The following is a 26,006-nucleotide window of genomic DNA, read 5'->3' as shown; positions in this document are numbered from 1 at the left end:
AAGAGGTTCGATATTTTAACTGTTTAAATGTAATGCAATCTTACAAACCCATAAAAATGGAGGTATTTAGAAGCACATATTAAACCAGTTAAAAAACGTTAATATTGTTGCTTAAAATGCTTTCATCATTTTATCAATAAATATGTGAATGGAATATACTATATTTTAAGGACACACATTTATCCTGTAATTTTATCACATATATATATATTTCTTTTTTTAGTTTCCGATGAGTCTGAGGAACCCCATTTACGGGCGGAGTGGAGTGTCGGACTCGCTAACAGGTTCTGCTAGATGTTATTAAGAGAGCGTATCTGTGCCTGCGCCCTACCGACCAAACCTCATATCTTACCGGTCCTTCGTTCCCGGGGTCGGGTTCATAAATAAGCATTGCACGTCCCCGGAAGGTGCCTTTGGGCCAGAGGGATCCAGACTTTCCGTGCTTCATCGCCGACGCCCATCCACGCAAGCGCGGACGAACGACGGCTTCGCAGAGATATAAATATATCTTATATTTAAAGATATACACGACATATAAGGATATTTTTGTATAAACCAATTGAGCTTTCATTAATATTTTAGATTTACAATAACATTTTTAAAGTTAAAAAAAAGTTATTTAGCAGAATAATTAATATTGAATTCATAATTTCATAGTATTGATACATTAATAAATATATCAATCTTAATGTCGTAGCCCAGAAAATTTTTGTATATTTTGAACTGTATAATTTAAAAAAAGTTATAAATATATTTAATAAAGTAATTTTCAAATTTAGTTATATCCTAATTTTTTAATTTATTGAGGGGGCATACTTAACTCTAAGATAAATTACAAGTAAAATGTTTTAAAGAAACTAATTTTCATACGGCTTTTTTTAGATTGAGAGCTAAATTTGGGTATATTGAAACGAAGAGGTGGGAAAATTAAGATTTACGGAAGACCATTTACAAGAAAATAACATTTTCTTACTTTTTGGAAGGTTTTGGTACGGTAAAATGAGATTAATAAATTACACTGATAAACATAATTTTTGTTTCCTAACACGCTCATACATAATTTTAACCTGTTTTTTGATGCTGAAAATGAATATGAACTCAGAATCTTTCTACAACCTACCATTTTTGAAAAAGTTTTAAATTTTAATTAAAGGATTTTTTCCATTTTTTAACGTATTGTATTTGTATTTTATTATCTCATTTTTTATTGTTTAATTTTGTTAACATAATTAGTCTGTCAATATTTGTCAATTAAGCTGTCAATAAACAATACTATACAAAAAATTAAATCATATCATAAATTATGACATATCATACATATCATACATATCATCATATCATTACATTATGACATCATTTATAATACTGAAGAGTGAGCCTTCATGGACAAGATTTATCATATCTGTGTGGGTCAAAACATGTAACTGAAAACATAGCTGTGTTGTGTGTATTAAGCATTGGATTTAGGAATGAATTAATTTTGTTCGTCTTATTCTGTCTTAAGTTTATTAACAGTGCAGTGTCATAATGCCTTGAAATTGTGTAAATGATATGGATCCCTTTTGTTATGTATGTGGTTATTTTATCGTAAAATCAAATAAAAAAACATTACACCTTTAATTAAAAAAGCATATCATTTGTATTTTCAGTGTAAAATTGATGATCAGGATAAGACGTGGGCTCCTCATATAGTATACACTAATTGTTCTGTATATTTAAGAGGATGGTTGAAAGGTACACGGAAGGCTTTGCCATTTGGTGTACCTATGGTTTGGCGTGAACCAAAGGATCATGTAACCTATTGTTACATTTTGTTTATCAAGTGTGTCTGGAATTTCGAAAAATCTTAACACTGTAAAATATCCTTCAATGCAATCTGCAATCAGGCCTCTACCTCACAGTGAAATTATTCGAGTTCCTGAGCCACCTGTGAATGTATGTTTCGAAAACAGCGATGAAGAATCAGGCAGTAATGAAAAAGACAACAATGATTTAGATTTTGAATTATTTTCCAATAAGCCTCATCATACATCACAAGGTGAATTAAATGACTTGGTTAGGGATTTAAATTTATTAAAAAATCAAACTGAACTGCTGGGACCAAAACTGCAAGGTTGGAATTTACTTTAAAAAAAATACAAAAATTTCGGGCTTTCAAAGCCGACAAAAAGAACTTTCTCAGTATTTTATTGATGAAAATAATTTGGTTTATTGCACAAATATTGATGAGCTTATGTTACACTTAGAACAGGTTGATAAACCTTTTCATAGATTTGTCCAAGTATAGTTTAAAAGTGGTCTTGTTACACAACGATAACAAATATCCTTTGATACCAATCGCTTGCGGTATTAATTTGAAAGAGATATACGATGTGATGAAAGACGATGTGATGAAAGACGACGTTCTTAAAAAAATAAATTAAAAATGAACATAGCTGGAACATATGTAGTGATTTGAAAGTTATAGCTATTTTGTTAGGCTATAGTAAGTACACGTGCTTTCTTCGCGAATGGGACAGCCGAGATAAGGATAAACATTACGTTACCAAAGAGTGGAAAAAAACTCAATTTTAAATAATGTAGAAAGTGCAAATTTGTCTTCATTTAAAGACGTTTGCAAACATTTTCTCAGCAAACAAAAATCTGACAATTACCACGATATTGTTAATCAACTTCTTACTTCATAGAGAGCTATGGGATATAATATGTCTTCGAAAATACATTTCCCCCACTCACATCTGGATTTTTACCGGACAACCTCGGAGACGTAAGTGACGAATTCGGTGAATGTTTCCACCAAGACATTTCGGTGATGGAAAGCCGCTGCGCTATAAAGAGAAATGGAATACTAACATGCTAGCCGATTTTTACTGTTGGACTTTAATTTTGGAGCTATAGAGGTATAGCTCCATTAATTAAAGAAAAGCATCACCGAAATCATTCTAACATAGGTATGCTCATGCAAAATTATAAACTTTACAGATTTTTAACTATATTTTTTCTTAGTTATTTTTGAAGCGTAATTTATTTAAAACTAAGTGTGATAGAAAAATTATATTTAGAGATTTGTAATGTACGCAAAATGCAATTCAATAAATGATATCACACTTGAGAAACATTAATTTTTTTTTCTATCAGTGTTATTAACTCTAAACAGAAAAAAAATTGAAGACTGGAAAATTTATTAAGTTAAAATGGATACTGAAAATACATGCGCGCGCTCACTCTCACATATACATAGACACTGAGAGAGAACCTTAATGTATGAAAATATTGTTGAGTGTTAAGTATTAACTTCAAAATGAGCCCTGTTAATAACGAACACACAAAACATTAGGATAGTTATAACCTTCAAAATACGAGTATGTAGGTTATATTTTAATCCCCAATTCGATTTTCGTAACATTTTTTCAGTAAGTAGAATTATAGATTCAGAGTAAAATCTGTTATTTCGATTAATAATCAATCTTCAATCTTTATTTTAGTTGGTGCCTAACTAAACGGTTTAGGATTCAGTCGGATACTCCCATAAGTCACTCGATTCAAGGATTGGGTTAGATTCCTCTCAGAAGCTCTCGGCCTAAGCCTGAGCTCTTTATGTTCTCTAGGAAAAGCAATTTTTGTTCCAATCCTAAAGTTCGGCTTAAAACTATTTACTGAATAATTATTAATCAACATATCTGAAAAAAAAGAAGAAATACGTGTCATTATTTGACGCTGTACGCGGTTTGTTGAGATTCTGAGTTGTAAAGATACTTATGGTATTGTTAATAACAAAAAAAAAATACTTATACACATTTATATTTTCTTAAAGTAGTATATTATATTATTTTTGCTAACCACCTTTTCATGTTTTGTGTGAACGTTTGTGTTTTAAACACAGATTTCGAAGAAATATAATTGTTTTGAATTACATAAATTAGCATGTAGTAAAATATTTTAATTATTCTGGTCTATATTTTTACAATTACAATTAGTGTTACTACACCCCCCATTATGAAGTTGCTATCTTATGATGATATATCGTCTTAAGGGTTATTATTATTATTATTATTTTAGTGGGTGCCTAACTAAACGATTTAGGGTTCAGTCGGATACTCCCATAAGCCACTCCATTCAAGGATTGGGTTAGAGTCCTCTCAGAAGCTCTCGGCCTAAGCCTGAGCTCTTTATGTTCTGCAGGAAAACCAATTTTTGGAAGGTTAGCTCTGCTAAGTAACCTAGTTTTTCTCGGCCATCTAGTCTCATTTTCATCTGACTATTGGATTGTAGCTAGTCTTTGATTAATTATTTGTGTCATCTTATGTATTTAAGAACATTCTATGCAATATTTTAATGGTTTGCTGGTTGCTAAGGACTGTTTATCTGTTTGTTTACATTTGTTTATTTATTTTTTTTTTTTTTGTTTGTTATTTCTCTATTATTTTACAGTAGTATAGAAGTGTAAATTTTGAGTCTTTTACCTCTTATTTTCTTTAATTTTCTGGTTCATACGTTGGTCACGATTCCGGGCAGCGCGGATCGTTGTCCGCAGATCGTTGATCATGTGATGAGATTTTCTTTGGGAAACATAAGTATTTTCGTTGTGTGGTGTGCAAAATTCGGTATCATCAAAAATGTTTAGGACTTTCGGCGGAGGAGAATAGATTGTATTCTCAGAGCAAGAATTTTAAATGTGGCTCTTGCATAAAGAAGCATGTCATTATCGATGATAACACTTCTGCTGGACAAAACGTTGAATCTGATAATGGTACTGTTAGTGATTCTATTTGGAGAGATATGCTGTCTGTTAAAGGTGTTAAATGTATTATGAATGATACGAGTCTTTCAATAAATCCACCCGAGCTGGTTTGTGATAGCTGTTATAAGCAGAGCGGTATCATTGCTGATAAGGATTTACTTCAATCTCTGCGGTCTGCTGTTGACGAAGGAATTCTAGAAATAAATCGTGCCCTCCAGTCTGAACTTAATGATGTAAGGTTCGAACTTAAACGTCTTCGATATGAGAATTCTGATTTATAGTCTTCGATTAGCGAAATAAGAAGTGTAGTCATGACTGGCATGGTTGTTCAAGGTAGAAATTTACACAAAGATGTTCTTTCCTCTGGTTCTTCTTCTCTTTTGCCTGCTAACCTTATTTCTGATCCGGTTAGACCTAGTTGTGGTAACGAATTTTCTACCTCTTGGATAATATTAACTTCTCCTTGCCATCTCACTATGCTACTTCTGTAGTTAATGTGGCTAAGAGGAATGGCAACAAGATACGAGTGCGGAGTTCTGATACTGGGTATATTCAGGATGCAGTGAGATCCTCCGGAAACACTTCGCATGTGAATTTCGAAAATGCTGAGGGGCTTAATTCTGCTACAGTTGACATTGTAAATAAATCCGCGAACCCTGTGAATGATGTTTTGACTGCAGCCTCCCATGATGTGGCTAAGAAGACTGCTTGGACTGTTGTTGGCTCTGAGGAGCGTAAAGGCCCCAAAGTAAAGTCTCTTCTTGAGGGTTCCGTTGCTCCGTTTACCCCTAAGAAAAGGGCGAGGTCTCAAAAAGCTGTTTTTGGGAAAGGCGACGTATGCTGCAATTTGGTTAAGCCCAAGACTAAAGCGCTTTTTGTTTCGATGTTTAACTCTTCAACCGGGGTTGGTGATATCACCAAGTTGCTTGAGAAACACAACTTTCAACATCTTAAGTGTATTCGTCTGAAGACTAGGTATGATTCGTATAACTCGTTTTTTGACAGCTTAGTTCGTTCTGAAGTCTGGCCTGTAGGTATGCTGTTGGCTCCATTTTATGGTCCGTTGAGGCCTGATCCAGTGTTTGTAGAAAAAGGTTCACGGGAGGATGGATTGCAGCTCGGTAGCGATGGATGAATTGAGTATGATCTACCATAATATTCGTGGTTTGAGGACTAAAGAGGATGAAATTTTCGCGTCCTTAATTGATTTTCATTTCGACGTGGTTGCCTTGACCGAGACTTGACTTAGTGATGAGCACTGTGATGTCAATCTGTTTCCAGACTGTTACCATGTTTTTCGGGCTGATCAGGATTATGCTCCTTCTTTACTTCAGCGTGGTGGTGGTTCGGCTATTCTTGTAAAGTCAAGCATTAGGTGTACGAGAAGGAAGGACCTCGAGACGTTTCCTGAAGCTGTGTGGATTGAGCTAATTCGGGCAGGCATGAAGAATCTGTTGGTTGTTGTATGTTGCTCCGCTTTTAGCTTCAAGTCTCCTCGACCAATATTTTGATTTTCTGTATAGGCACGTAGATATTTTATGTTTTGATAGTTGTATTTTGGGCGATTTTAATGTATCTGGAATGTGCTGGTCTACTAGAAGTCTTCCTGCAAATATTGGGTTTTATGCTAAATGTAAGGCCCGATTGGTTTTTGATTTTGTTGACATGATGAACTTGGACATTTTTACACACGAAACAACGAATCCTTTCTTCAACAATAACAGTTTGGATTTAATTTTGACTAACTGCAGGATTTTCGCTAGAGATGCTGAGGCTCTTGTTTACCCTGATAAGTTCCATCCTCCATTTGAAATTGGGATCCTTGAAGTCGCAACCGTTAATGTGGCAGAAACGGGCCAGGTTTTTCGCTAAGATCGTGGTAACTATCGTGCGTTGTATGATGATGTGAAGTTTGCTGATTGGTGTAATATTCTCTTAACCGTCGATTTGGAAGAATCGGTTCTGGGTTTACAGAAGATAATTACTGCAGCGATTGATAAACATGTTCCTGCCTTTCGTCCTAAGTCAGCCAAATTTCCACCTTGGTTCAATAGGAACATTGTTAATCTTCTCAAAAGGAAGAAGGTTGCTCATCGCAGGTTTAAACCTTCTGGTCTGTCAGGTGATTATTTCTTATTTTCTCGGCTGCGTAGAGATGTTAAGTACGCAATAGCGGATGCCAGAGTAGTTTGGGCTCGGAAGTGTGAATCTGACCTTTGCTCTAATCCGAGGAATCTTTGGAAACATATTTCTCGACAGAAGTCTAACTCTGTGAGAACTCCAGCCCCTATTGTCGATGGACGGACTATTTTTGATCCTCAGTTGAAATGTCAGCATTTTGGTGAATATTTTCAATCAGTATACTAAGACTTTCCTACGCAAACTTAATCTACGGAAAGAAGCTTAATTTGCGGAAGAAGGTTTCATCTTCTGTCGTATCCAGTTCTATAAACAATCTTAACGCTAGATCGGCGGTCGGCTTGGATCGGATTCCTGTGTTCGTTATCAAAGGTTTAAATGAGATTGTTTCTCCTAATCCGGCTTCCCTGTTTAATTGGAGCTTGTCATCTTCTTCTTTTCCTTCCCTATGGAAGCACGCAGTTATTACTCCTGTACCTAAGCCTGGTGTCCCTTCTCTGGATAATTTCAGGTCTATTTCTATTCTCGGTAACTTTTCCAAAGTCTTCGAGAGGATTCTATTTGGACATATTTATGACCATGTTGTCCCGATGTTATCGTCATTTCAGCATGGATTTATTAAAGGTCGCTCACCAGCTTCTAATTTGACCGCCTTTTTGCAGGATTAGTTATTGCAATTGAGCATAGGGGTCAAGTAGATGTGATATATTTTGATTTTACCAAAGCTTTTGATAAGATGCCCCATCACTTGTTGTTATCAAAGACCAAGGGCTTCGGCTTCAGCGATCGTCTGAATTGACGTCCAATTGATCGTCTGATTGATGAATTGATCGTCTGATTGGCTGTCCAATGATCTCCGTGACTGGCGTTTTTCGGTGCGTTTTGGTGGACAGATGTCTGAGGAATCCTTCTTGGCTAAGTCTGGAGTGTCCCAAGGCCTCTGTTTTAGGTCCTCTTCTTTTTATTATTTTTATAAATGATATCGGGGATCTTTTGACGTGCAATTTTCAGATGTTTGCGGATGACGTCCAAATAAATTGTCCGATCAAGAATAGTATGGATCACCTGTTGCTACAATTGAATATTAACAAAGTTGTTGAATGAGCTAACCGCAATTGTATGCCCTTAAATTTTTGAGAGACCAAACACTTGACTTTACCTCATAAGACGTCGAGCTCCGTTTTCAGCTATAGGATTGGTACACACGCTATTGTTGCTGAAACATTGGTTGAGGACCTCGGGATTTTATTTGACACGAAATTGTATTATCACGAATATGTTGCTCGGATTGTCAATAAAGCACGTCGGACCTTGGTCTTGTCCTTTGGATTTGTGGACGGTTAAACAATATTTCCACTTGTAACCTGCTGTACAAATCTTTGGTGAGGAGTCGCTTGGAGTACTCTACCGTGGTGTGGAATAGTACACGAGTTTTTGCCTCTGACCTGGTTGAGGGTGTTCAGAATAGATTCTTGAACTAGATGCGTTTTAAGTTTAGAGATTGTTTTGTTGACGGCAGTAGAGAGGATATGTTGAGGCGATTAGACCTTTCCAGGTTATCTGATAGAAGGACATACTTTGACTTGGTTTTTTTTTTATAAAGCTCTGCACAATGAAAAGCCAATGAAAAGCTCTGCACGTGTTACCATGTTGTCTTACGAAACCAGGCCAGGTCAGTGAGGTCTTTTAGACAATTTGTGACATCGGTTGGTTCCACCGTGTCTCCGATTGAGCGGTGTACCAGTGTTGCAGTGGAGTTCCAGGATAAGCAAAGCTTTTGGGAAGATGAGAAGATCTTCATTAAAAATTAGAGAGGATTACGTGGCGATGGATTATTACCCTTAGAGTAATAGTAGAGGCGACACATGAGGTTATAGTTAAAAAATTGAGCCGGTTCTTTGACTTTCTTCGAAATTATAAACCTGGTAGTAATGCTCACTTTTATGATTTTAAAATTATTGTTGTTTTTTAAGGATTATTACTTATAACTTATTGTTTTATTTGAAATGTATTAGTAATATCGTGTTTTTGATTTTGTATGTTTTCACCTTTCTTTCTTTTCCTGTTTAGCCTCCGGTAACTACCGTTTAGATAATTCTTCAGAGGATGAATGAGGATGATATGTATGAGTGTAAATGAAGTGTAGTCTTGTACATTCTCAGTTCGACCATTCCTGAGATGTGTGGTTAATTGAAAACCCAACCACCAAAGAACACCGGTATCCACGATCTAAAAATAACTGGCTTTACTAGGACTTGAACGCTGTAACTCTCGACTTCCAAATCAGCTGATTTGGGAAGACGCGTTAACCACTAGACCAACCCGGTGGGTTGTATGTTTTCACCTATGTGTTTTTATTATCACTCCATAGCTACCGTATTTAAAGTTCTATTATTATTTTTTTGTATTTGAATGTATAATTGTTATTATTATTATTGTATTTTGAATATTGTGTTTTTAATTTATATGTGAATTGTTGACTTGTGGCTATTCTTGTGATTGTGCTATTCTTGTGATTGTGCTATTCTTATGTGATTTTATGTAATATTGTGCAACATACAAAGGCTTTGTGTAACTGTTCTGTTGCACAAACAAGCCTCATTTTTCCGATTAACTAATGATTTATTAAGTTAAAAATAATAAATGGTTTTATTATAGTAAACCTTTTACAGTTTATGATACTTTATTTTTATATATATAATTATTTCATTTACACCAACTTGCATCTTATATTTCTTTTTTTGTAACATCAAATAAAGAAAAGATCATTTTATATGATTCATTTGCATGATTTATTCTTTAAAAATATAATATTTTTATTAATTGTTTTTAAGTTGTATGCCGAGTTCTTTTATGCAATTATTGCCTTTCCCACAGGTAAATTAAGCTTGCCAAACTTAATGTTTAGAAATAGAGTCATTGAAAATATTATGGTTTCTTTATTTTAGTTACTTAATATTGCTCTATAGCTTTTTAAATGAGGATCTAAAAAGTAATTAAATCTCTTATCCTACAGAATTTTTTATTAATTTAAATTAAAAACCTCTAATCGTAATAATTGTGCAATTTTCATTATTATGCTTATTAATTTTATATTACCCACAATACTTCATATTTAAGCAGTCGGTTATTTAAGCTGCTGAATATTAGCTCAGCGTAAAAGAGGATTTTGGTTTAGCTTTATTGTTATTTGTTAGATTATAGTACTTCTATTAATATTATTATTTACTTTTCTATTTTTTCCGATGAGTTTGAGGTACTCCTTTTACGGACGGAATGTTGGACTCGCTAGCAGGTTCCGCTACATGTTATTAAGAGAACTTATGTGTACCTGCGCCCTACCGACTAAACCTCATATCTCACCGATCCTCCACTTCTGCGTTCGGGTTCACAATTAAGTATTGCACGTCACCAGGAGGTGCCTTTGAGCCAGAGAGATCAAGAGTTTCCGTGCTTCATCACCATCGCCCATCCACGCAAGCGCAGACAAACAACGGCTCCGCAGAGAGCTCTCTTTTTCACCCTCCAACGCTCCGGTCATGTTCTTTCGCCTCAGTCTGAGGACCTTGTATTGTGGTACTCACTAGAAGATCCACCTGGAAGCAACCATCATTCCCGGACTCCGAGATGAGAATAACATCCACTACTTCTCTCTGGCCCGTCGCTCAACAGATGAACATGGCCTCCCTGGACCTGTTAGCATGAAACAGGAGGTATTTCATTTTGTGGTCGGACAACTCTTGGCTCGGTGGTCCCCCACACGACATAGTGCACAGTGTGCTACTTCAAAATAGTGCTTTTTTATTTAGCTTACCACCGGAGGTTATTTTTGCTCCTTGGTGGGTGGCAAATTTAACACAGACATTTATTACTCTATTGTAATTAATAGTGGACTAAGTAGGAAGGTAATTTATCATGTATATTCAATCCTTTCAATAACTTTTATAGAAAGAATATATAAAATAATTGTGAGCTGCTGGTGTCTATGTTACATTGTCGATACGGTTTTTGTTTAGTTTTTTTTATTATTATTTAATGTAAAATTGTGGATTAATATTACCTAATATTTTATAAAACTGAATTTTCCTCACACAAGCTACTCTATTATTTGAAGAGAAGCGCGAATAATATTTCAAATAAAATGTCGGTTGGACAGAGCTGAACTTCTAATATGCAAGTAAGCATAATCATCATTTAATGAGTTTTTATTAAACAGGTCGTTTTAAGTTTTTCCAGCTCTCTCTGTACGTATGATAAAGCTTGTTATGTAATTTTACTCCGATTTCCCTGATTATGTTACCTGTTGACGACGTTTTTATTGGTAAAACTCATTACCACACCAAAATTGATTCCGAATAGCTTATTCCTTGCCGGTAGATAATGCGACCAACAAACAAAGATTAATATTTTTTTTTTTTAGTAGCTTTCCAGCGAAATTCAGTGAAAAGTAGGATACAAAAAAATATAGAATTTTTGTTACCAGTAGTTATAAAATATGCTGCCTACTAATTTTACCAACATAATTAATAATAGTAATATTTCACACATATAAGTAACATAATTTATTTTGAACTAAATATATGTATTTGAACGTAAGTCCAAACAACGTCAGTTGCAAATATTATTAAATTTTATTTTATTGCTCCCCATAATATACAGTAATTCGGCCAGAAATACTTATAAAATTTTGTGGATTATTTAATTTTTAAATTTACGATTTGCTCCAGGTTCCTTATCACACATCCTTCCCTCAAGTAATAAATAGTTATTCGGAGAATAGGGAAACCGATAGGTAACTTCTTTAGATCTATCCTCCAAATTTAAATAATTTCAATTAAATTTCCTTTCTTCATTTCTTTCATATCCGTGCACCAAAGAACAAAAAAATGTTGAACTATAAAAGGCAAGTTTTTTTTTCGTAAATTACATTTTAGTCTTTAAATTTTCAGTCATCTAATTATCTTACATTCTGCCAAAAGTTTCTCTGTAAGTTAATTCTTAAGCAATGTGTTATTATAAAGTTTAAACGGGCTTGACGAGAGAAGAATATAGTAAGAAATAAAGAACCTTCCGAGGTTTTCTCAGTAACATCTAAGTGGTCGGACTTACAACCCTGTAACTGCTGTGCAGAGTGCGCGGTTATTAAGAGAGGAATGATGGTAACCGTGGAGTAAAAAGGGGTGGTACAGCGGAGTAGGTGTTTACGGTAAGGTTTGCGGGAGTTCAGTCGATAAGCCATACACACCCCCACTTCCGCTATTTTAAGGGGGAGTGGAGGGGATGCGGTTGCTATGACGACAATATCGCCTGTTGACTCAGTCTTTCTATCATTATTATCAGACCCTCTCCAACCTCCAGCGACCGACCGCCCTTGTTTTGTTTTATCCCACTTCCTCCACGATACATTTTTGTCTTACCCCTTCTAAAACCTGCAACCATAGCTTTTTTTTGCGACAACAAAGAAGGATTATTTTCCTTCATTACTCGGTAAATTCTATCTTCCCATAGTAAAATTAACTAGGAAAAAACGAATGGCGTTAATGGGTTAAATAGCTACATAAGTAAAGAAAATTTACTTAACAAGGATACGTGTATTATTAAAGCCGATTTCTATATTTATCTGATATAACATAACTCTTAAATAATTCAATATTTATAATGTTTAACCCGTAAAAATAATATAAATTTTTAAACCTTAACTCATAAATGGTTAACACGTTGAAATAGTTTTGTAACTATAATCGGATAATTTAAATCTAAAACAATAAGCTTCCCTCCATTATATCTTCTTTGAGTGTGTGTGGTTTTAACGTAAGGTTTGTATATATATTACGGAATTGTGTATGTGTTTGTGTGTATGTGTGTTACTGCTTTTATATGTTTGTTTTCAAAACTTTCTTGTATCTCTCCTCTAAATTCTCTTTCTGCAAATTTTTTGGAGATTTCCCTCCGTCTAGATTTTTTGAGTAAGTTGCATCGCTTAAAAATAATTATTATTATTACATCTGATTTCCCAAACAAATTTTATTCTATTGCTAAAAAAAATGTAAATAAACATTACAAATATCTCTTCATTTCTAATCGATTTAATATTCTATCAATGAAATATTTTTACCCGATAACAAATTGAAAACAAAAACTATTTTTTTACAGTGGAATAAAATGAAAGGACCCATTATCATTTGAATTTTTACAGTATATTTTTGTCGGTCAAAACTTGATTTGATTATCGCTACGATAATCAAAATTTTATATTCTGTAAAATAAAGACCTAGCCTATAACTTTTAATATTAAATGCAGACCGAGAGAGAAACAAACATTATTATTATTATTTTTTTTTATTTATTAACAGGTGCAATTTAACCTTACTAAAATAAAATTTTTAACAGTTAAAATATTCCAAATTTTTCAAAGCAAAATGATCATTGAAGCATAACACGATACGCACCAAAAGGCAAACTATGGTTAAATCGTCTTTTACAATAAATATAACTTTTCAACTGAGTAAAATATTATCCTATCTGATACAGGGCAGTAATATATTAAAGTTACAGTAATTTATACTTCCTTGTACGAAGTAAAGGAGGTATTGTAATCGCGAAAATGTTTGGTTTTCAGATTTCAATGGAAATTTCTATCGACCATCCTTGAATCAATTTTGATTTGTTTCGGCTTGACGTCTCTACGTACGTGTATGTGCGTGTATGTATCTCGCATAATTCAAAAACGATCAGCCGTAGAATGTTAAAATTTTAGATTTACATGTGACGTAACATCTTGTTGTGCACCTCCCCTTTTGATTGCAATCGACTGGACCAAAGTGTCCAAAAAAGCCCAAAATCTAAAATATGTGGATTTTCGGCGTTTTCTTAACTGTCCTATTTCTTATTTTCTTAAGTTCTCACTGAGAGCTTTTCAACGATATATCATAAGTGGTACTTATTTTAATTAGTTCTGGAGGTATAGCCAAATAAAATTTTAATAAATGAAATATTTGAACTTACAAGAGGAAGGCATATAGGTTCAAGTCCGACTTCATCTCTTTTTTTAACTTTTTGTTTTTAATTAAAATATATTGATTTATTATTAATTATTAACCTCTTATTGTAAAGAAAGTTTTACAATAAATAATAATTGTATAATAACAATAATATATATATATATATATATATATATATATAAAAGTAGAAGTTATTGGTGAAATAAAATGTTATATACTTTTCATTTCAATTCTAAAATGTTTACTGAGGATTGATTAATAAATCAATATATTTAAGTAAAAAGTTAAAAAAATATATGTATATGAATTTGGTTTCGAACTGATGTGTCCATAGTTATGGATCCATCACGTTCTCACTTACACCACATAACTACTTGAGCGACGTGAAACAAAATTAATATATAAACTAACATAAAATGCTTATATGTACACCACAAAAAGATGTGATGATTAGAAAAATTAGGTCTGCATTTGTTTTGGAATGCTAAATCAATTTTTTTCTTAGAAATTAAAGAGTAATCTTTCATAGATCAACAGACTAATAAGCGTCCTGATCGATGCAGAAAAAATGTTAAATGTCTATATTTTTGTAGACATTTACTTAATATTTTGAGAATATTGAAAATCAATAAAAGTAGATTCAAACTGCACTTGCTATTTTCTTTATATTTTCTCATAATAATAATAATAATATTTAATTCAGCTTAATCTTCATGCTGTATTTTTAGAGTGAGCAGAATTGTATTTTCGAAACCAATTTATAAGAATTAATGAAAAAATCATCTTCTATATACGGTCTACTGTAATTAATTCATACTTTTTAAAAATACCTATCCAAAAACATTTGTTAATATTCAGAAAGATATACAAAATAATCTTTTGATTAATATGTGTTAAAATCAATTTTTTTTTTCAGTTTTGTGTGTTATTCCTGTAACTTGACATTATTTGAAAATACAAAGGAGTTTCTCATTCATTTATAGTTACTGCGGTAACTAAAATAACTGACTTGTGCAGTTATTTTTTTCATTCTAAGTACAATTTCAAAATTTAAATTTTATAAATTTATAGATTTCATAAATGAAAGTAGAATAATTAAAATTACATTTAAATCATTTCTTTTCAGAAAATTAAAACATTCAAATACCTCTCTCTTTCTCACTCACTTACTCTCTCACTCTCTCTCTCTCTCTTTCTCTCTCTTTCTATAATATATATATATATATATATATATATATATATATATATACTTATAAACTATTTACGGTTATATACACTAGTTTAATTTAGAAAATAGAAAGTAGAATTGTGTCTGAAAAGGAACTCACTATGAAGCAAAGGTAAAGAATAAAAAGAATACCGAGTAACTGGAACGAAACATTATAATGGAGACATTATAAAACTCGTAAGAAAGGTTACTGCAGGCTTGTTACCAAAAATAACAAATAGGCCTACTTTTTTGTTTAGCACCAGTGAAGAGATGCAATACCACGTAAACATACAAATTGACAACTCCAGTAATAACGCTCAATACACTTGCACTTTTATATAACATGCAACATTTATATAATAGTAAGTCGTTCGCCTTAAAAAAAAAAAAAAAAACTATTTAAAAATTAGATTTTTCCGAAAATAAACATTTTGGCCATTTTAGTGTACGTTTATTAAGTTTACCTTTTTACGTGCTATCTTATTATTTTACTCTGCATAATTTTATAATTATTTTATGGAAATTTATAAACGTTTTCGCAAATATGATGAATTTTCAGTAAATTTTCTAGAAATCTGAAATATTCATAAATATTCTGAATCATCTAAATATTTATTTCATAAAGAAAAAAAATATTCATAAATAATTAATGTATCCATTGTTTATATGAAACGGCAATTTAAATCTCGGTTTAAAAGGTTCGAATACCGAATCAGGTTTGTAATTTTTCATATATTTCTAGACATTGTAATTGTTCAAGTGCAATTAGGCGTAGGCTTGTTGTCGCTTAGAAAAATAAATAAAATGCCGACCTCCGTAGCGGAGTTGTAGAGACTTGTCCTTACATCCTGAAAGTTCTAAATTCGAATTTCGGTTAATCTTTCGCACGATATGAAATTCATCGCTTCTCTTCCCTCAAAAAAATAGCTCTACAATTAAAAGTGACAGTAAATCTGTGTTTGTAAGCGTGAATAAATTAATAAAATAAAAAATCAATTACGCCCGTTTATAAAATTATTTAACGAAAAAAAAGAAAAAAATATTTATTTAATTTTTATTACCCCACTCTCTGTTTGTATACCCAAATAAATAATAATTATAAAATTATTATAATTTAAATTGTAAAGCAATGTAAAACATAGATAAACAAACAAATAAATAGGTAAAATATTGTAATAATAAAGGTTTTTATATATCTGTATAAAATCGGTTGTTTCAAATGTAATGTAATTCACTTACTCTTTTAATTTTTAAAGAACGTTTTAATAATAAAAAAACTGATAAAATATTAAAGATAAATAGACTACTATGCATGTTATTTTTAACAAGAAAAATATCTACCTTGAAATATAATTATTGTTACGGCTGATTATCTGGCACTACGTTTCTTCTTTAATGAAAAGACTAATAAATTAATGAATCTAAATCATACAAGGATGTAAAAGAAAAAGAAAATATCTTATTTAAAGTATTAATTCTGTTTGTTTAATGTCAGAAAATGTAGGTGGATAGAAGTAGAAATGGTACAGATTATATGAATTAAGAAGTTAAAAGTTTTGAGTAATTAAGACGATACAGGCTACAACCAAAAAGCTAAAGTTACCATTAATTTATAAATTGTTCCGTTTTAATTTGAATAGGAACTAAATAAAAACTTAAGAAACTTTATTTTTATAAGCCTAAAATTATACGTTTAGGTGCAAGCGTTAAAATTTGAAAGCCTTGTTTTTAAAGATACAAAAACCTAAAAACATAAAATTGTATTTTACTTATAATCGGTTTTCTTATATTTCTGTTTTTTTTTTTTTTTAATTTAAAAGAATGGCAAATAGTTTATACCTCAAGAAAAGAAAAAAATTAACACAGCACCAAAGATTTACAGATATAATAATGATATGATTGTGTAGTGTCTGAAGAGCGCTAACAAAAGAGTAAAAGATGGGATTAATTACAGGAGATGATAATAATGACAATAGTTATAATTATTTTTTTAAATTTCTTTTAATCATTTCTACTTAAAATATTTATCAAATATTATTACTTCTATTTTTATATTCATTCTGATTTGCTTGGTATTTTGAGCGATAATAATTTGCTAGATGGTGATTTAGATGTTTAAGAGCCAATTATCCGGTAAAAAGATCATTGTAATTTAAATTAAATACTGGATCAAAAGTTTAACGATAATCTCTTAATGATAATTTTCTTAACACATTCTAGAGCACTTTAAAAAGAAACCCGGGACCTCGGATGAAAGACCGAGACACTACCACTCCGCCACGGGATCGGCGGTTTTAACTCATAATGAAGAATATTCTGAGTTTTTTAATGGAATTGGATTTTTATGATTTACTCTACTAAATATCACTTACAATACACCAGAAAATAGATTAAGGCAATGGTAACTAAAAAAAATCGATTTTCTTTGCAAATATATACATTTTCGTAAATGAGAATTTCGTTTATTTTTAAAATACATGAGCAAAAACTTACTTATGATTGGGGATTCAACGCAAGTACTCATCATATGACTACCCAAATTCTAATATACTCACAAATTTCTGTAACAAAAACCTAGCTCACATTAAAAGTAGAATGCCGTTCATTTTATAATTTTCATTTTTATTTGTTAAGAAAATAAGAAATAACTTTTAAGTCGTTTTACTTATAGACTCTATTTTTCAATGTAATCTAATTAATACATCTGGAAATGCAAAAAAATAGTGTTAATATGTTAAATGATCAAACGGTAAGAATGTGAAATGACCTACAAAAATTGTACTACTTATTCAATTATTATGTATTTATATCTAACAGTAAGGTAGGTATTTTTTATCCCAGCTTATTTTTTTCTTTTTTCTCAATGAATTGTAGAAAAAAGTATTGAGCTACTTATTTTTAATAATTAACATATATTAAGCGAAAAAGAATATGATAAAAAAAGAACATTTGGAATTCATACACACAAACACAACATACATTTCAAATTACTTAATTGTAACACACTCCTATAAACTCTTTTCTACAAAATAAAATTCTTAAAATTTATACGCAAATATATCTAAACAAAGAGTAATATATGTTATCTGTTTATTTTTTTTATCATTCCCAAGAAATAATCCAGTTGTGTACACAAAAACAACTGAACAAATACAGTAAAAATTAGTTGGAACATAATTTATAAAAGTTTAAAATATTATGGCATTTCTTAAAAAAATAATAAAATAACAATACAAATTCATTAAACAAAATATTTCAGTGTATTTGTAATAAGGTATGCAAAAAATCTCCGGTCCGATATTATGGTGATATCTAACTACACTTTTACATATATGCTACTTATTATTCAGAAGAAGAAAAATTCTTGAGCGGATCTTTTATCTGGAAAAAAGTCCTAAAAAGTAATTATTAATAAGCATAAATCAACTTCACTGCTGTAAGTCACCATTAAAATATGCAAAAGACTTTTTCTCTATATTAGAAGTATCAGAAGTTCGTTCGAACACCGAAAAAAAATCCAGCAGAAAATACTTTTTTAAATTTATTTATATGTTATTATAACCTAAGTAATAATTTTATGAGTGGTAGCGTCACGACCTTTCATCCGGAGGTCCCGGGTTCGAATTCCGGTCAGGCATGGCATTTTCACACACCCTACAAAATCGTTCATCTCATCTTCTGAAGCAATATCTAACGGTGGTCAAGGAGGTTAAAAAAAACTAATTTTATGTTTAACTTTTTCACATGCTCTTTTGTAAAATTCCATTTTAATTAAATTATGAAAAAATTAAAATAATAGTAATAATAAGCAGAATAAGTGAACTTAACAAAAATATCAAAATATTTTTAGTCTAGTTATTTTTAAAGTTATTATCCTTCAACCATTTATTTCAGACAATACTGCAGAGGTGAGAGTATAAATTAAACCTTACTACTTACAAATTAAACCTTAAATAGTATCTTTTAGGTTTAAATTAAACCTACTAAGAGTATTTTAAAAATGATATAATTACCTTTTCATAATATTTTCCTAAAAATTTCTGAAATTAATAAATTACTTGTAGTAACCATGAAATACCAGCACTTTTTAAACCTATTTCCAATACAGTCAGTTTTTCGACCTCCAAAAGGTATAAATAATCATAACAAATTTATGTATAAAAATATAGTCCGAGGGTTTAGTGCCGGTAAATAATCTTAAATTAGTCAACATTTAAAGAAAAAATTATATTTTATTCCTATTCTATTTATCTGTTATTGGCAAAATCGCTACTCAAAGGTGATCTGATATAAGATACTAGAAATAGAAAACGTATTGCTCTAAAGCAATACGGGGAAAAAGTGAAATAGTTCTTTGTTGCGTTCTTCTGCGTGTCTAAATTTTATTACACTAAATTAATAATATAAATTCCTTATAAAATCAGAGTAAATTAAAATCTGTATTTATCAATTATTTACTTCATATAAAAGAGATTAATTCGTGGCCTTTAATAAACAGGTATGTGATATTATTTAATTAAAAACAGAAGCGCAAATATTTATCCTGATCGCTACACAAAAATACTTTGTACGAATCACCTTAGGAATGGCTAGATGTATTACTCTGCAGATAAAACTCAAATGTCCCATCATCTGCTAGAACGGATTAAGGGAAAATACGAGTGTAATAACCTCCTGGTTATATTAAATTTTGTAAAATCACAAAATGCACGCTTAATTCTAATTTCAATTGATTAAAGATCACATTAAAAAAAAAATGAATCAATAATAAATATGAAGATATTAAATAAATAAATAGCAATTCATTATTATATTTTTAAAACTCATCGACTAGAAATATCAAATATCACTTTAAAAAAAATTAATTTCATTTTTAAATAGATTGGTGAGAAGATAGGATTATAATATTAGTACAGATGGAATACAACAATTTTTACAGAGACTATATTTTATATTATTAAATAAGTGGTACATCAGTAGATCATGAAAATTTGCTGACTACAGTAGTATTTACTATCAGATGTATTTTTTTTAAACAAATATTAAAAAGATTACGTGGAAACGGTATAGAACCCCACGTGAATGAAACAAAGTAAAAACCGAAATTTGTTCGATTATTGAAACTAATTTCATTGTTCATTCTTAATGACACATTCATCTTTCAGAATCACAACATTCAAATATGTAAATTTAATCAATAACGTTTAATTTCCCATGCATTGCAAGCAAATAAGTGTTTATAACATTATTAACATTATAATTACGTCATTTTAATTGCATAAATAAATAACGATAATTATTATGAACATGTTAATATTATTGTACCGCAAAAAATACCTACAATAAACTCTAACAACTTTACTGTACCATATACATCTCTCAGTATGTAGAATTTCATGCCAAATAGTTTTAAAATTAAAAATAAATCATATAATTCACTAATAAAATACACCTTATATTTCAGAATAAGCGTTTGAAGTCAAATCAGTAGATAACAAAATGTAATTCGTAGTCTATTTTTTATTTGTTTACGATAAATGAAATAAATGGATAAGATTCCATATGATCTTGTTTGAAATTTATTCTCTGTCGGTTTTTTAAGATATTATTTAAGTAATTAAGTCAAGACAGCGAAGATTTATTAATTAAGATTGCGTGCGCCCACTGATTCTTTTAGGCAAAGAATAAAGGAAATAAAAACTAATGTTTTATGAAATGTAAACTGTGTCAAATAGAACGAAAATTTATCTGAACAATTATTATTATTTTAAAATTAATTTTACTCTGGAAGAAATTTTCATAATTACAAAGAACTTATGAAAACATATCTTAATGAAAATGTAGAAGAATTTCCCTCTAAGAGTTTCCATTTTATAAATATCCGTTGAATAACTTACAAATTTTAAAATTTTTAATTTGAATAACTTTCAAATAGTTGAGTAGAAATTTCTCAAGAAGTTTCTCAGTAGTTATTGTGACAAATTGTGAAATTTTTTTTATCAATATTTGGCCATTTTTTATATTTCTCATTGCATCGATGTAACTTACGATTAATATATAACTTAATGAAATAGTGGATAGTTTGCAATATAGATATATTTATTCTGAGAATATCAATAATATGAGCAATAATTGGAGCTACAACCAAAACATTTAACCCCCAAAAATCGATCGAATAATTTAGAGAGTTCCAAATAAAGTTTAAGGATTTAGGATCTGTTTAGAGATATCTAAAAATACGTTTGGTGAAGATACTGACAGATATTTTTTTGTCATTTTTATGGAAGCTTTTAAATATTCATAATAAAGTACGCGGTAGATAACATTTTTTGTACGCAGAATTCGTGAGATCTCTATTAGTTTTATGTCTATATCAACAAGTCAACATCCAACAACTTTCACACCTGTCATTTTGCGTTTGTACACCTTAGAATAAATATGAGGATAAAATATTATTGAAGCTATGACAAATAATCTGTCGGGCTAATAATAAAGATTTACTAAATGATATTAAATATTCTCGCAAATTAAAATTTTTATTTCCAATTTTAAAAACGTTTCATTTTTCAAAGCACTTCTGAAGGACTTTCCGTTTCTCGTTGTAATTGATGTTGCTTAGAAAATTATATATTTCTTTCAATAATAAGTCCGTTTATTTTGAAATATTACTGGAAAACAAGGCTTTAGTCGAAGTTCCGTTATGATGAACCGATGGTAACCAGATTATTCAAATCCATCAATTTACCGTACAGAGGGTACGAATAACAAATTATAAATTCTGTCACCATTCTTAAAAATGAAAATATTTACTCCGTAGTTGCAATAGGGATAGCATATAATTTTTTTTTTAATCTACACAGTGACTAACAGAAACATATTTTTGTAGCTGCTCTAAAAAAAATAGAAAAATGAAAAAATGACAATAAAATGTAATGATAGAGCCACCTACTTTTGCTTTGATTTAAATGAGTTACCGACTTAAAATATTTATAAACTGAATTGATATCCCAAGAATAAATTATGTTCTCGCTATCTTTTTAAGTGAAAATTGGCAGAACAATCTGTATAAAGAAATAAGGATTTTAAATTTTTTGAAACTTCCAATACTCGGAGATAAGTTCTAAAAGAACTTTCTTCCTTAGCAATAAAATAGCTTATTCCGCGATTCTAATATACACAAAGAATTTCGTATAAAAATCGTATTTTTATAGAGTTAATTATTAGTTCAAAAAAAAAATGATTCGATTAATAAGTATAAAACAAATATATAAAATGTTAAGTGTTGATGTCCAAATACGGTGTTAATTGATCTTAAATAATCGTAGTTTTAAGAACAGATTTTCTTTCCTCAAACAAGATAATAGACAAAACAACATAACGTGGTTCAAGCTTATTAATATTAATAAATTATTAATATTATGTTATTAGTGAATATATTAAATTATTAAATACTTTTATCGATCAACATTCTTGTAAAAGAAGGAAAAAGAGACTAACCGCTAGTTTGTTTCTGTAAATGTTAAGAACTGAAAAGAATAAATGGAACAAAGCATAAAACATGTATAAGCTGAGTTTTTTAGTATTTTATGAGTCATTTTTTTCTTCAAACGGTGTGGAGCAGAAAATTATTTTTTTATTGCTGTAATAATAGCCGATACGGTAATAATTCAAAAGCGACATTATTAGCCCGGTACATTTGTAATGGCTAGTATTTATAAAATAATAGCCTAAACGAAATTTATGAAAGGTGTTTATAGTAGATACTTTGTGTTTGAAAATAGACTTGAATCCGCTGAAAGAGAAACCTATTGTATTTAGGGCATAAAATTAGTTATAAAAATAATCCACGGTGTAAAAACCAAAGGGCATTAATATCTCCTACGGGTGTAATTTGTATCGCGTAAACCCGGGAGACAATGGGTGCTGGATAAAGAGTACAATAGACCTCGCAATTGAGAGCGGCCTGGTCTTTATGATAGCCTGTTCAACACGGCCATTAGAAAGGCCGTTCATTGGACACTGGACTTCCACCACCATTACTACAACCGAGCGACTCGGTGTTCACGCTACAATACTCATTAAAAGCCGGATAGTTCAATGAAAACCTGCTGCTGCTGCTTTTGTCGACAGTTTAAATTTACTCCAACGATTAAAAAAGTCGAATTATTAAAAATATATAAATTAAATAAAGCTAATGGAATAAATAAATATTGAAGAATGATATTTAAAAAATTACTTAGTCTATTTTCAATAAGACTGAGATAAACTTAGATTTGTTTTTTAAATTTATAACAGACTCGTATATCCGTTTTTTTCCCTGTTCTTCCTTATAATTTTACGTTTTATTTGTTGGCATAAATTAACAAAAAAAAATGTACGTACAGTATCCTTCAATTTTTAGGGGTAGCAATTATGTAGTTCAAAAAGGCTACTTATTGTTTTTTACTTTGCGGAATACATAATGAACTTTGTCACCTGTTTAAATAAAAAAATTACTTATTCCCTTTCTGCCTCAGACACTGCTTACTGGAATGAGAGCTACTATTTCCCAGTGGTCATAACGACCCAACTATTATCAGGTGTAAATTAAATAGAGTAACTTTTACTGGTGAATCTTTCTACTTAGCCTTTGTGTTTATACACATAACATATGCAAAAATAACTGAACCGAGAGTGTTTTTAACGCGATCAAAGGATGAATTTATACTAACTCTTATTTAAATCATAGCAGTAAGACTAAAAACCTATAGTAAATTAAAGGAATAAATGATATAACAGCAGTTACTTTCTGTAAAATTTACTAAATTAAAGTATAAAAGGTCTATTGTTTTCTCCTTTGTAAAAGTTGTTTCCGTAATATAAACACTTAGTCCGATAATAAATATTAAAATTTCAATTTAATGAACTGGCTAAAATAATAGTCGAAATAAAAGGACTGAAAGTCCACGTAAGGACTTAAATGTGTGTTCCTACATTTTTAGTTATTTTAACATCATGATGAATTAAGTATATCATATGACATCTCAATAATGGCATAATGAGAGGAACCATTCTGAATTTTCATAAATTTATCTGATTTATTATTTTTTTTTACTATCTAATTAGAAAAATAAATTTTTTTGATAAGTATATCAGTTTATAATTTTATAGTTATATATTTCACAATTATTGTTTTAAAGATCGGTAATACAAACGTACCCTGTTGCATTACTTAATTAACTGCGTTTTAGTAAAACAAAAAAAGAATGTAGACAATTTTGTTTATTTAATCGAGAAAAAGAAAGGTGAAGAAAAAAGGCTGATGTCCTATTGTAGTTTCTTTTTTGTAGGCCTATAATAGATGAGAAATTAATATTTGTAGCCTTGTATCACGGAGTTCGAAATATTGTAATTATACTCGTAGCATTTTTATCTTGCATAACAATAGTCAGTGCCACAGCAAGTGAGAATAAATGAATATTCAGGATAAAATTAATATTTTACGTAATAAACTACAGAAATCGTATAACCGTGTAGAATTTCTTGAAATATTGTTTTAAGGAATATAATATTATCAAGTACAAATTATGACTTAACTAACCGTTTTTAAGAAAATAATATACCGTGAATTATTATTGCCATTAATGGAAAGGTAGATTAGCTTATCATCAAAAGATCGTTAACTTACCTGCTTGATTCATTACATCGGATGATGTATTTACAGCATCTATATGTGGTCTCCACTGCGGCGTTCCAAATCTAGGTATGAGTTCCTTCTCTCTGCCGGTAAATTTGTTAGGATCAAGAATATTTTCCACGGAGAAGGCTAGTCTACGATGAGGAGAAGTGTCGTTGTCGCGTTCCTCTCCTGTTGAAACCGAGGACGGACTGGAGACCATTCGGTCGGTAAGACGCGTAAGGAGGCGATGACGATTCGTAAGATCGACCGGAGATCCCACGTCATCGTCTACGGTAAGAAAATCGTCGTCCGACGAAATCCTTTGTTCGAGTTCCATAGAATCAGCTTCTGGTTTGGTTTCCTCTTTAGGTTTAGGACTTTCACCGGCTGAATCCTCATCCTTTTCATCTTTATCTTCCGGTCTAAGAAAAGCAGAAGATGGATGGTGTAACAGTCTGGAACTGCCCGTAAACATAAAACTACGCGGCGATCTCGAATCCGAAGACCGTGATGCCGGCCGGGATGTAGTTACATCCTGCTGCAGGAGTCTTTCCATCATCATCATTGTCATTATGATATACACTGACTAAACTTTGAAATTTTTATTCGGCATAACCCTCCGAGAGTATACTTTCATCACGATACCGAACGATAAATGTTCTCATTTAGAACGTATTTTCATTTTAATGATAAATGACACCAAAGCAATACACATAACTGTTTGAACTATTTGAAAGAAAATTGAATGTCATTTTGGTATAAATTTTTATTAAAGTAAGTCTCTATAAGCCAGTGACACCCGTCGAAATTTTTACATATTTACTAATGTAAAATAGTATTTTGCTATTAAATAGTAAAACTTCAGTTGGCTTACATGGAAATTTACATCGATCATATTAATAAGGAAAACCTTTTACTAGTAGTAGTATTTTTAAACCGTTAAAATTTACATAATAAGTGTAATCGATAGGTTCTTCATACTATCTAAGCAACAAATTTATATTTACGAAAAAAGATAATAAGTTTCGATTACTCAAAATGAAAACTTTGTTTCAATGAAGATAAGTCTCTTAATCTTTTCAAACCGAAATACTGCAGCTGAACAGTTTGTATGACGTAGTTTTGTTTTACTCACGTTACCTTATCTTCTTCACGTATAATTTGAAGTTAAACACTAATTGCAGATGATTTTACAGTCATATTATATTTTTTGAGTCGTGAGTTTAAAATGTTAATCGTAGAAGTTTTGGAATTCCA

At 30.9% G+C, this 26,006-nt stretch overlaps 1 protein-coding gene across 1 annotated transcript in view; it reads right to left on the bottom strand.

Moving 5' to 3' along the window:
• The window catches only part of slou (homeodomain transcription factor slouch), a 46,671-nt gene extending 21,035 nt beyond the window's left edge, over window positions 1–25,636 (bottom strand). The window contains exon 1 of the mRNA XM_075354897.1: window positions 24,759–25,636. Within this exon, the coding sequence (XP_075211012.1) occupies window positions 24,759–25,320 (562 nt within the window). The 5' untranslated portion in view covers window positions 25,321–25,636. The remainder of the gene's footprint in view (window positions 1–24,758) is intronic.
• Window positions 25,637–26,006: the final 370 nt, after the last annotated feature.

The sequence above is a fragment of the Lycorma delicatula genome, chromosome 1, assembly GCF_047948215.1.
Source record: "Lycorma delicatula isolate Av1 chromosome 1, ASM4794821v1, whole genome shotgun sequence".
In the NCBI taxonomy this organism is placed as follows: Eukaryota; Metazoa; Arthropoda; class Insecta; order Hemiptera; family Fulgoridae; genus Lycorma; species Lycorma delicatula.
This window is presented reverse-complemented; position numbering and strand designations above follow the sequence as displayed.